We start from the raw sequence: 14,166 nt of genomic DNA, 5'->3' as shown, positions 1-14,166 counted from the left end.
AAAGGTTAATATATGCTTTAAGAGTATAGGTTTAAGAACTATTTTTAGAAATATTTTTATGAAAATATGATAAATTAATTAATTTTGTTAATAACTTTTTATATTTTTCATGAAAATAGTATCAAAATTTGTTTAATATTATTTTATTAATTATTACCTTAAGAATGCCCATTGTTGAGGGTCATTTTTTTGAAATAGGCAGAAGGCGGCCCAACCCAAAAATACGGGTAGTAGAGAAGTAGCAGACTAAGTAAAACCATTAGGCTCAAGCAGCAGAAATAATGGATCACAAACTCTTAATATAAATAAATGAGTCTTGAGGGAGTAAGTGGGCCTAAAAGACCCGGAAAGAGAGAAAACAGCACCTATGGGCAATATGTGGTATGGAAAAGCAAGAATGGGCCGTGGTAGGGCCAAAGTAATGTAAACAAAGAAAGTAGAGGATAATGGCAAGCTTATGAACCCCAATGATAAGAATGAGGAAATTGGGACAGAGAAGCCCAATTGAGTTAGTAAATACCCATGGGATGCGGAGTTAGTAAATGGACCGAGGAAGTCCAAAGGAAGTGAATGGGCTGGATAGGCCCAAGTGAAAAGAAAGGGACACTAGAGCCCATAAGTGAGAACATCAGTGGCCATATTAAGCCACTAGGGGAAAGAAATGAACGACGAGCCTGAAAAGAAGCCTAGCATGAACAAATCGCCGTGGTGGGAAAGGCCAAGTAACGCAGTAAGAAGCCAAGGCAATTAAAGAATTGGGTTGAAGAGAACGCAAAGGCCAGTACTCGGTAAAAGGTAAAGCACAACCCCTACGGGAAAGGGAAATCAGAGTAGCAGCTCGTGAAAAGCCAGAAACGGATGGCAAGCAATACAAGCAAAGTCTCCAGTCCACGGCAGATGCATGAACAGCAGGCATATTTCAGACATATGCACGCGTAAGGTCCAGGCACCACCAGCCTATACCCAGCCAATACGGGACGTGGGTCAGAGGTAAGAGGGCATGGTTTGGAGGTGGGGAGAGGGGAAGACCTGTTTTGAGGTTCCTGCTCAAGCTCTTTTGGAGGGATACGTCCTGCTGGGATGACATACCACCCAAAAGAGGCAAGGCTGAGTTGGAACCAATAGGTGCATGCCATGAGGGATAGAGAGAGAGAAACATCACCGTAGCAGGAAGAGGTGCCGCGGCAGACTAACAGACAAAAAAGTTGTCTTTGTCTGTAACAGGGGAACTCGCAGACGGAACAGTGATGGTCGGCAAGTACGCCCAGACCAGACAAAGGTGGTTAGGGGGTAGAATAGTAAAATTCGGTCACGGCAGGCACTATAAGAAGGAAGCCTCTGCCGTGTACAGGGAAAACAACAAGAAGGAAGAGAGCAATACAACACAACATAAAGAAAAAGACTCTGAAACATACTTAGAAAAAGAGGGGAGCACAATACTAAAAACGACAATTGTGGAAATCACTAAGGAAAGACTAGAAAAGAGAGAAAGACAGAGAGAAAAGAGAGAAAGATAGAGAGAAAAGAGCAAGTGTTAGTGGCATGCACCGATAGGTCCCTTCCCTTCTCTCCTTCTCAAATCCCTACTCTCTTATATAATCGTCCTAGGCATTGTCCATTCAGGTCCGCCTCCCTCAAACCCATTAATTTCCACAGCAGGAATTCTTTTCCTCAGAGGTTAATCGTGTTGAGAAGAGGCGTTCTTCCTCCCTGACCTTGCCCTTACAGACCGAACTGGGCTTATTTCCTTTATTTGTTGATTAATCTTTATTACCATTTGCCCTTACTGTTTTATTTGTTAAAATTGTTCATATTACTGTGTGCCTAATACTGTACAACCCAGTAGCGTCAGTGCTCAACATATTACATAAAACATCATTAGATGGCTAATTTAAAACAACAAAATCTTCAGCAAGTGAGCAGCCCGCACGAGCCAGACAATCCGCACATCTGTTCGCCTCTCTAAAGGTATGTATGACCTTGAAGCGATGAAATAGCCCCAGAAGGTACCTGCAGTCATTGAGAATAGGAGAATAGGCTCTATTAGAGGTTGAGCAGGTAGAAACTAGATTAACGACGGTAATAGCATCAAGCTCAACAACAAGCTGATGGATGCCAAGTTGAGAAGCAAGTAGCAATCCATCTCTCAAGGCCCAACACTCAGCAATGAAGCTGGACGCTACACCAATTCTTCTCATGTAACCCTTAATCCAATTCCCATGTTGGTCCCGAATGAGACCTCCCCCACCAGCCTTACCCGGGTTTCCTTGAGAGGCCCCGTCCGAGTTTAGTTTACACCAACCATGATCAGGTTTATGCCAACAGATAGGACTGAAAATGTGATGCTTAAGTTGCTGCCTATTACCCACACAAAAAAAAATACTCCCTTGCCATATTAATATACACAGTATGAAGGTTAGCATTACAAATAGAATTCTCAAACACCACTTTGTTTCTATGATTCCACAAACACGAAAGCGCAAAAGGAAAAAGAGATGACCAAGGAATACCGTTGGTTTGGAGCTGTTTGTAGCATAGACAGTTCTGCCTGAGCCATTCAAGCAGATCCAATTGCATAAAATTTGTACAAGCCTGCATGGTTCGAAGCATATTCTAGAACCTCAAAGCAAAAGGGCAGTCCTGCAAAAGATGCAGAATAGATTCTTCTTGATTATGGCACAATGGGCAACACGTTGCGCATTCAATACCCCTGGCATTTAGAACTTGTCTAACTGGTATGCTGTTATGGAAGCACAGCCATATAAAATGCTTGATTTTTGGAAGTGTGTCCAACTTCCATAGCCACTTACCCGTAAAGGGCTGAGGATTAGCACTCTCAAAGTTAGCCAAAATATAAGCGGAAGCAGAACTGAACTCACCGTCCTTAGAATATTTCCATGCCAAAGTATCCTCTTTATCACCAAAGAGTTGCATAGGAATGGCCCGGATTTGTTCCCGTATTACAGCAAGTAAATCAAAAGAAATTTTATCCCAACACCAACTCCCCAAATGGAACATATCAGAGATGGATAACTCAGCTTCATGTTGATTAAGGGGCCCCTCAATTAGTTCCCTTACCGTATACCCCTTAACCCATTTATCCTCCCAGAATTTCAGATTGGAGTTAGACCCCACGTTCCAGCAAATACCTTTTTCAAATACAGGGAACCCAACCTTGATAGCCGTCCAAATGGAAGAACAAGGCACCTTGTCAGGATCCTTAAAATTACGCCGGCCAGAGGAACAATATTTATTAAGTACAACTTTGCCCCATAGCGATTCTTTCTCCTGGTAAAGCCTCCAATTAAGCTTAGCAAGGAGGGCAATGTTCCTCGCCCTAGCCGCTTGTATACCCAAGCCACCCTCTTTTTTAGATTTGATAATTTTGCTCCAGCCAACCAGATGTAATTTTTTCTTTTCCGTAGTTGATCCCCAAAAGAAATCCCTGTTAATTTTATCAATTTTATCACAAAGGTGTACAGGCAGCGCAGCCCCTTGCATCACATAGTTGGGGATAGCTGTCATGACCGATTTAACCAACACAGTTCTACCGGCAAAGGATAAAAACTTGGCCTTCCATCCAGCCAGTTTAGAAATGATTCTTTCAGCAATGAAATTGTATTGAGACCTGGCAGCTCCCTTGTGATTTAACAGAAAGCCCAAGTATTTACCCAGGGAGGAAGTAGCTTGAATTCTCAGAATAGCACTGATATTCTCCTTAACACCCTCATGGGAGTTCGGCGAGAAATAAATACGAGATTTTTCAAAGTTCACAAGTTGCCCGGACTCTTCACAAAATTTTTCCAGAACCTCCTTGATGGCCTCAGCTCCATCCGTGTTAGCCTTAGCAAAAAGTAGTAAGTCGTCAGCAAAAAATAAGTGGGAAACCTCCACATTATTCCTAGAGGCTTTCAAACGTATCCACTTCTTCGACATACAACTCTTATTTATCAGAAATCCAAGATATTCCATACACAAGATGAAGAGGTATGGGGAGAGAGGGTCGCCTTGGCGAATCCCTTTAGACGGCTTAAATGCTTCCAATTTACCACCATTAAATAAAATAGAGATACTGGATGATGAAACACAGCTCATGATTAGCTCTATGAGAGCTTGGGGAAAGTGAAAAGCTCTAAGGACTTTAAGAATGAATGACCATTTGAGGCGATCATACGCCTTGGCCAAGTCAATTTTTATAGTCATGAAACCCACCTTGCCTTTCTTGTTATCCAAAGTATGAATAAGTTCTTGAGCAATGACAACATTATCCAAACCCCTCCTCCCAGGAACAAAGGCTGCCTGATTAGGCGAAACCAATTTATCAAGCAAGGGTCTGATACGGCCCACGATGATCTTGGTAACCACTTTGTAAATGGTATTACATAGGCTAATCGGCCTATAGTTATGGACGCTTTCTGGGTTAGGGCATTTCGGAATGAGGGTTACCAAAGTTTCATTCAAACCCTCTGGCATCCTTCTCATATCAAAAATGGAGAAAATTTCATTACACACAGCAGTCTTCACATCAGCCCAGAAATATTGAAAAAAGCCAGCATGAAGGCCATCGGAACCGGGAGCTTTGAACGGCTTTAAAGCCCAGAGCCCTTGCCTAATCTCCGCCTCCGTAATGGGAACACTCAGACAGTTCCTTTCCTCTTCAAATAAAAAGCAGCAAGCAAAGTTCTCAATATCAGAGGACAAAGTCGAGAAAACCATCCCAGTTTCAAATAACTTGTGATATTCCAACCAAAAGAAGTTCTTAACTCCAGCCTCATCAGTAATCCATTCACCCACAGAATTTTTAATACTCTTGATTTTATTCTTGTGTCTTCTCACGAGGGTGGAAACATGAAAAAAGGAAGTGTTACGATTCCCATAAATAGCCCAATTAAGACGAGATTTGAGCGCCCAATACTCCTCTTCCTGTTGCATGATTATTAAATATTCCTCTGCCAATTCCTTTTCTAGACGAACAAGGAATTGGCTAGGCCCAATTGCAAGGGCTTTCTGGACACCATAGAGCCTGGCTAGCACTCTTCTTTTACGGGTAAACAGGTTCCCAAAAACTGATCTATTCCAATGATTAGCACTCTCTGTGAATTTCTTAATAGCCACGTTCAAATTAGCTTCCAATTCCCACGCTTCCTTAACAATATTAGGAAATTCAGGATGATGAATCCACATAATTTGGAATCTAAATGGTCTATTCTGATCCGTAGGGGGGGGACGTGAGAGTTCAAGGAGAACAGGGCAGTGATCAGAGAACACCCTCGACAGATGGGTCACTGAAGCCTCAGGAAACAGTAATCTCCAATTTGGATTGGCAAAACAGCGATCAATGCGCTCCAAAATTAAGTCTGGCACTTGCCTTGAGTTTGACCAGGTGAATTTGGGTCCAGAAAATCGAAGATCAATGAGATTACAGCTATCCAGACATTCTTTAAAATCAAGGGCTCTTTTAAGGTTAACCCCTCTTCCCCCAAATTTATCCTCCCCACAGAGAACCTCGTTGAAATCGCCAAGAAGCAACCAGGGAAGGTTATGGAGTTTAGCTACTTGCATTAAATTGGCCCATAAAATTCTACGTTCATTTACACGTGGACTAGCATAAATAGGAGAAATAAGCCAAGTAAGGTTTAAGTGACATACCTTGACAGTGGCATGTATCTCTTGCTCCGTTGCAGACAACACAAAAACTTCAACCTCTTCTTTTTTCCATAATAGCCACAGACCACCCGCGTATCCAATAGTATCGGTGGCAAAAAAACCATCAAAAGGAAGCTCCTCAATGATCTTTGCAGCTCTCACACCGCCAACTCTAGTTTCTGTAATGATCAACATTACAGGAAAATGGTTCACCAAAATCTCCATCACACGTCTTTTAAAATCTAGGTTCAAGGCACCCCTACAATTCCACAAAATGATATTCATTTTTGCACAATGGATGTTTGGGATTTCCGGCGGGTTAGTTCCCATCCTGGCTGAAGCCATCATGCTCCATCCCAACCTCCTCAACATGTCCTTGGACGCCACCCATTCTGGCTTCCACACTACCATGTAGCTCAAAATCCCTTGAATTTCCTCCCGGCAGCAAAGAAGAAGGTCGCAACTCTTCATATGGCTGACAGTCTGAATCAGCTTCATGGTGGGTTGGTTTCCCAAATGAGATGTCATTGTTCCCCTGAAATCTATCACCTTCCTCTCCTGAACAAGCCATCCGTACTTGTCCAAGTGGGGCTGCACTAATGGCCTTCGTAGCATGTTCAACTCCTGAGCCTCCATTTCTGAGATTAGTGGGGCATCCATGAGAAACCTCCACCATGGGTTTGGGGTTGTTCCCCATGCTGGATGATCTAACGGTAAATTCCCCGTGTTGATACTAGTTTGTGTGATCGGAAACATGTGCTTCCAAGCTCTTTCCAATTCCTCCTCGAACTTGCCCAAAGCTTCCGTCGGGGCTGCCTGGATTTGAGCAATCACCACATCGGGGATGGCTATGGCTTTGTTGTGATACCATATTGCCCACCCTGTAGTGGTCAGAGAAGGGGAGGAGGGGTTGCCAAGCTCCATGATCAGCGTGTTGGATTTGGTTGCGGACAAAGTATGGGTTAGGACGCTTCAAAGCTCTACTGCTACTAGAAATGGGATTTCTTCTTTCACGAGGAGAAATGATGGGTTTTCCCCTCAATGATCCAACTTTCTGAGGTTGAGATTTAATCACGTCAACCGAAGAGCGCAGACTGGCTTCTCCATTAATAATAGCGGTAGTATCCTTGATATGTTGCGTGTGGCAGGAAATCTCACGTGACTCTGAAGTGTTAAAATCTGTCCCAACGTCTCCTTTAGTCTGGCCCGCATTAAACTTGAAGGTCACATCAGGTTTGAAATTAGTCAGACTATTGTCAAAGGGGTTGGTAATATCTTTAGTTACTTTGGAACTAACTTCCTGCTGTGGGTGGGAAATCTTGGTCCCACGGCCTCTCCCAAACTGTGCAGTACGTTTCTTTCTCTTAACTAACATCCACTCACCAAAGTTAGGCTCGGTTTGGGTGGCTTTTTGAGCATCACAAAGTGGCTCAGACTGCTCAGCATCTCCAGTCTGCTCCGGGGAAGAAACACGATAACTACAAGCCTCTTGTTTATGGCCCATCCTTCCACAACAAAAACACAAAGCCGAAATGCCTTCATACAGAACCTTTTGCCGCAGCTTACCCACTCTAACAGCAGTAACCAAAGGTTTCATAAGATTTATCTGAATGCACAAGCGCGCATAACTGGTCCTTGTCCCAGTGGCAGTGTAAGAATCGATTCTTAGAACCGGTCCAATGGCTTTTCCGATCTCACGGAGCGCTTCAGGATCATAGAACTCAATAGGCAGTTCCGGAAACCTCACCCAAACTGCAACAACATCAAAGGAAGCTTCTGAAGCCTCGAAATAAGGCTCCCACGGTTTGATTGCAAGATAATGCTCCCCTATAAACCACGGGCCACCGCGCAGAACCTTATCATAATCCGAGTCATCACTAAATCTTATAAGGAAGAAGTCCTTACCAAGGTTAACACAATCCATTCTGGCAGATGGATTCCATAGAGCGTTGAGTTTGGAAGAGAGGTAGCTGTAACCCACAGTCCTACCAAAAACCTTCACAATCAATGCTTTCGCCCAAGGTGCCCTCATACGAGCCTTAGTTTCCTTAGAAAGATGGACATCTACCTTGCCCTCAACTATATCATCAAGATCTGAGTTTGAGTCAACGTCATCTTCCACAATCCTATCAAAGCTGAACGCTTGAGCATAGGCTCCAGGGATATCTCCGACCAAACTATCTCTATAACTTACCTGCTTATGGTGAGACGCCGTTGCTTGAGCAGTGGAACTATCCTTGAATTTTTTCACACTTCTCACAAGTTCTGCTTCTTCCTCACTAGAGCGCATGAGTTGTTGCTGTTCTACTTCCATCTTTTGATAACAAAAATAACTTCAATCACTGTTTTTTTCCCACATCCATACTGTCATGTCAATTATAATTTTAAAGGATATGACCATCCGTACACCTTTTAATTTTTTAAATTTTTATTTGAACCATGGAATTGACAATAGACAAAACTGGAATTGACAAATTGACAAAAACTTGAATGGAGAGGATCATTTTTCCAAAAGTGATGGGTTTGGACTTTGGAAGGACATCTTTTACCCCTCCAATTCCCTTAAATCCTTTTCCCCCTCCCCTTGAAAAAACAGCAAAACAAAGTAAATGAAACACCACCATGCATCCAACTCCCTAGTCACCCCGCTTCATCCAGACACACACAGAAAAAATGACAGATTTGGTTTGGAGAGGTAAGATCCCATTGAACCCTCTTCTCCCAAACATTCAAACAAGTTTAATTAAACACTTCACATACCATTCATCTAAACACACTAAAACCAGAACTCCTTTCATCTCCAAGATAAACCACCTTCCTCACGGCAGAGATATTCTCAATTGTGAAGGCAAGTAAGAAACATCATATCTTTGCATGAATAAGCACACAGTCAAAACCAATTAAGGCCCTTTGCATTGAGATTTGAGAAGGTATCTTATGCATCGAATATAGCACTCTTTCCTCTCACAACATATAGAGCACAACGCTAATAAGTGTTCCACTGCCAAAAGTCTTGTTGGCATTACTTGGCTCCACTGCCAAATGATTATAGGAATAAAATTGACCTCATCTCAGATTCTAGGACTTGACACTAAACCTGTATACTATATACAATATGATGGATCCTGCATGGACCATATCTGCAAACAAACATCTCAGACTCTCTCAAATTCCTAAGTCACATAGATAAAGGATAGAACAGATGAACATTATCTAATATTCTACATAGTACTTGGATTGACACATAGATTCCAATCTTTTTTTTACCTGGTTTATAGAAGAACCATTAACATCATCATATCAGAATAGTTTAAACTTGTGTGAATCTTTTAGATTCTCCCACAAATTCAGTCCATGGGAAGAATACAATTTTAGTGATCTTAACCTTAAAATTTTAGGCTAATCAATATGCAGCCAAACTTCCAAAAAAAATTAGGCAACACACACACTCCCCCTAAAATTTCCATCCTAAACACACAAGCCTACATATTGAAAAATGGCAAATTCCAATTCCTTTTCAATAACCTTTATACTACCTAACTTTCGGACTTCACTGTCACCATATCCGCATTCCATCAGTTGAGAAAAGCTAAAAATACAGGACAGAGTTGTGTAATTTCTTCGTATTGTTCCAATTTAATTGGGCGTCCCCAAACTGTTGGAACTCTAGTCACCAAGGCAATCTCCCTAGCCTCAAATTCATCCTTACAAAGACACTATGCAACCAATCTTAGTATTGTTACAGGTGAGGTTCAAGTACCTGTGATATTAAAATATGTCAAAATATCAGATATTCAGATCTAAGAACTTGGCACTCAACTAGTATGACTGGACCTAATCTGAAAGCAACATTTCCTATCTCACATTCCTAAATCGCATATAGTACAAGTCTACAAGATAAATGAATATTGGTTCATATTTTACAAAGCACAGAAATGACAGACAACGTTCATATTCGTGTATCACATAGATAGCAATCCTTTTCTACCTGGTCGGAAATAGAACCATCAACATCACATCAAAATAGTTTTTCGCCTCGTTTAAGACATGAGGTTTTAGACAACGTAAAAGGTATGTACATGTATAAGCACCCACAAATTCAGTCCACAGGAATACTATAAGTCTATCACTTCAATGATCTTAAAATTTTGAACTACGGGTAATCCACAAGGTCGATCATAATAATTCAAATACATTTTGAGAGTTGAGCCGAATTTCCAAACACCTGGGCCTAAATTTTCACTTCCTAGTTGGTGTTTCTCTGACTTTCTCAAACATAAGCCAAACCCAAAACCCCAATAACTCACAACCCCATTTATCAAAAACCATAGCTAGAGCTAAATAAAAGCAATGACAAACCAAACCCAACAATTAAAACATGGGCAAACAAAAATGAACCCAAATTTACTCTATAATATTGGATTGAATAATAGTATCACAATTTGTACACCACAAAGGAGAATGTCTGAATGGTATCGAAGAATTACAACATACCTCCAATCTATCACAGAATTGCTCCTCGCTCGTCTTTAACAACACAGGTAGAGGAAAGCACACACCTCTCTCTACACAACACTGGTGCCTAGGCTTAATCCTATTCTCTAAGCTAAACGAAAAGTACTGAGGAAACTCTTTCAGCTCCTTCAAATCCCTCCCCATTTCCACGACAAAGTAGTCGAATTTTGGCTCGAAGTTCTGTTTCACACTGTAATTGAACAGCTGCGGGAATCTCCGAAACATTGTGACCGCGTCTCGGCGCGAAAATCCGATTTTTTCGAAGTATTCGATTCTGGGAATGAGCTTGTCTTCGACGCTACAAGAGAGCAAGTACGAATCACATCAAAATAGTTTTTCGCCTCGTTTAAGACATGAGGTTTTAGACAACGTAAAAGGTATGTACATGTATAAGCACCCACAAATTCAGTCCACAGGAATACTATAAGTCTATCACTTCAATGATCTTAAAATTTTGAACTACGGGTAATCCACAAGGTCGATCATAATAATTCAAATACATTTTGAGAGTTGAGCCGAATTTCCAAACACCTGGGCCTAAATTTTCACTTCCTAGTTGGTGTTTCTCTGACTTTCTCAAACATAAGCCAAACCCAAAACCCCAATAACTCACAACCCCATTTATCAAAAACCATAGCTAGAGCTAAATAAAAGCAATGACAAACCAAACCCAACAATTAAAACATGGGCAAACAAAAATGAACCCAAATTTACTCTATAATATTGGATTGAATAATAGTATCACAATTTGTACACCACAAAGGAGAATGTCTGAATGGTATCGAAGAATTACAACATACCTCCAATCTATCACAGAATTGCTCCTCGCTCGTCTTTAACAACACAGGTAGAGGAAAGCACACACCTCTCTCTACACAACACTGGTGCCTAGGCTTAATCCTATTCTCTAAGCTAAACGAAAAGTACTGAGGAAACTCTTTCAGCTCCTTCAAATCCCTCCCCATTTCCACGACAAAGTAGTCGAATTTCGGCTCGAAGTTCTGTTTCACACTGTAATTGAACAGCTGCGGGAATCTCCGAAACATTGTGACCGCGTCTCGGCGCGAAAATCCGATTTTTTCGAAGTATTCGATTCTGGGAATGAGCTTGTCTTCGACGCTACAAGAGAGCAAGTACGAGTGTCTGTGAACCTCGGAGATTCCGATGCTCTGGAGGAAATATAAGGTGGGGCGGAGCCGGAGCTGGACGCTGCAGACGAGCAATCTGGGCCGTCGGTTGATGACGCGCTTGAGATCAGAGCCGTTGACGCGGGCCTCGCGGAGGAGGAAGGTGAAGATGGGGACTATGTCGGTGACCCGGGAGGTGAGGATTTCTGGGCACATGTTGATGATGCGGCGGAACTCGACGGAGGTGAGGGAGAGCGTGGAGGTGATTAAATCGACGGTGGATTTGAGGTCTGGAAGAGAGGCGGATATGATCGGAGGGTGGTGGTTGATTAAGGATAAGAAGTCGAGGCCTATTGAGTCGAGGTAGAGCATTTTTTCTTGGAAGTGAGAGTGAGAGTGGGTTTGAGAGGGTGGGGATATGTTTGGGATTTCAGGGGTTTTGGGGGGTTTAAGAGGGAGAGAGAGTGTTGTTGTGGTGGTGGTGGCTTTGAGGGAAAAGATGGGAGGGAAGTGGAGGTTCCTTTGAGAATAGTCATGGTGGTGGAGGGAAGAAAGGAAATGGGGTTTGGTGGTGGTGGTGGAGAGGAAATGGATTGTGTGTTTTTGATGCATTATTTTGGGGGTTGCTTGCTACATGGCTGATTGGTGAGGAGTGTGAAGAGTGGGAAGTTCTTTGTTTTTTTTTCTCTTTGGATGGGAGGGATGTAGATAGTGGTGTGGGGGAAGAGGATAAGGCTCCAAAAATTATGATTTTGAAGATTATGTGCTATCTGAAATCCTAATTGCTAAAGTGAGTACCAACAAAGTTTGGGAATAGGTGATAAGGGTGCCCACTGTTCAAGAGAGAAGGGAAAAATTGAGCCCAAAGACTATTAACAGGCTTAGTTATTGCCTATGAGCCCATAAGGCCATATGGTATAAGTTCCTAACCAAAAAAGGGAGACGAGTTAGTGTCTTTTGAAGGAGCATGTTTTTATTTGTTTATTTTGTATATTGTGTAAAAGTATTTTTATATTTTTAAAAATAAATTTTTTTTTAAGTTGTACATTTTCTTTTAGGATAAAATTAATCTCGTCCATATTCTTTAAAGGAAAAAAATAGTTGATGAACTACCAACAGCTAAGAGTGTACAGCCAATACACTGATCCATCAAAACTAACCCAATCCAATACACTTGGCGGGTTAGATCAGTTTGTAGGAGTTAGTGAGTTGGGTTTGATTGCCAATTTTTATTTATTTTTTATTTTTTATTTACAGCCATTTAGGTTAGATAGATTTGTATTTAGAATATATATTATATGGTTTTATTATTTATTTTTTTTAGTTTGATAAACTACTAATAGATTTATAAGATTATAAATCTACTATTATTTGTGTTGGTTTAATGCACTAATCAAATAGTTTGGTTAGTTTAGTACTACGTGTAAGTTTGATTAGTAAATTTGCTATTACTTGTGTTAAAAATTTTAAATTTTTTTTTAACGCTTTTTTTTAAATTAAAAAAAAAGTCAAATTTATTAGTTTAACTCGATTCATGTGGGTTGAGTTCGATTGAAAAAATCCCATATCCCCACCTAAACACACCTCGTAACTTCGAATTTTTCTAATGAGGTACAAGTACAACAGTAAAAGAATAGAAATCAACCTTATTTTCGTAAGCTTTACTTTTCAAACCATTGCTTTTCATTTATGGTTTTCAACTCAAACCCGCATCAATCAACTGGTACCTTCCTCTAATCAATTTCATAAGCTGAGTCTGATGTGTGCATGTCTTTTTATAGTATGTTTAGATACCGCTTATTTTGCTGAAACTAAAAAATTATTGTTTAAAGTATTGTAATTAAAGGTAAAAGTTACTTGAAATAGTACAGTGGGACCCTAAATAGTGCCAAAAAGTGCAGTAGGGTGTATGAATAGTAACAAAAATAAGCCGAATAATGAAATAATTTTAATTTTTCATTTCAATCCAAACGCACACTTAATTACTCTCTTCCTAAGTTGGGTCTTTAGATCCTAATTCCTACAACATAAAATACCAAAAAATCAAAAGGACAGAAAAAGCCCAATGGGTCGAAGCTAAAGATTCCTACCCCCCCCCCCTCCCAAAAAAAAGGGTTTGCAATTGCAAAACACAAAAAAATCAAACTCCTCATGCAATTTTTTTTTAAAATTTTTTTTTTATTTGGCTCCTAAACTTTACCAAAAATTTATTTTTCATCGCTAAACTTTAAGAAGTTTATTTTTTGTTCCTTTAAACGATTGAATTTTTCATCCCTAAACTATTAAAAATGTTTTATTTATGTTCTTCGATTTTACTAAAAGTTTGTTTTTCATCCCTAAACTATTGAAAATGTTTTTTTTATCCCTATTTTTGTCTCTAAAATATTGAAAATGCTATTTACAAATTTTAGAATGATTTTTTTTTTAAGTTTAGGGACAAAAACAAACTTTTGTTAAAATTTAGGAACCAAAATAGTATTTTACCATTTTTTTTTATTGAGAGGTGCTACGTCTACAACATTTTCACAACAAATCGTAGTTGGCTGATTGTTACAGGTTTTAAATTTAAATCCACCACTAAAATTGCTTTCTTACCCACTCGTAATAATAATTAACAATCTGCCATATAAGATTTGTTGTGAAAATGTTGTGGACATAACATTTCTCTTATTGTATAGAAATGTAAATTTTAAAAATCTAACCATTGGATTGAATATTCTTATTATATCCCATATGCTTACAAAATCTTAAAAAAATCAAATATAAATAGCTATATCATAAATTTAGTGTTTAAATTTCAAGTTTTTTGGTCTAAAATTATGAATAAAAATCAAGTTAATTGATTTTATAGTAAATAACATCTTATTGGAAAGAAATT

The 14,166-nt window shown here is 40.0% G+C and overlaps 1 protein-coding gene across 1 annotated transcript; it reads right to left on the bottom strand.

Moving 5' to 3' along the window:
• Positions 1-10,860: 10,860 nt before the first annotated feature.
• LOC111998662 (protein SEEDLING LETHAL 1, chloroplastic) lies at positions 10,861-12,093 on the bottom strand. The gene has a single exon (XM_024030762.2). It carries the CDS (start codon positions 11,898-11,900, stop codon positions 10,872-10,874), a length of 1,029 nt encoding a protein of 342 aa, XP_023886530.2. The 5' UTR covers positions 11,901-12,093; the 3' UTR covers positions 10,861-10,871.
• Positions 12,094-14,166: the final 2,073 nt, after the last annotated feature.

The sequence above is a fragment of the Quercus suber genome, unplaced genomic scaffold, assembly GCF_002906115.3.
Source record: "Quercus suber isolate HL8 unplaced genomic scaffold, Cork oak 2.0 scaffold_360, whole genome shotgun sequence".
Classification (NCBI taxonomy): Eukaryota; Viridiplantae; Streptophyta; class Magnoliopsida; order Fagales; family Fagaceae; genus Quercus; species Quercus suber.
The sequence above is the reverse complement of the archived record's forward strand: the minus strand, read 5'-3'. Positions and strand labels throughout refer to the sequence as shown.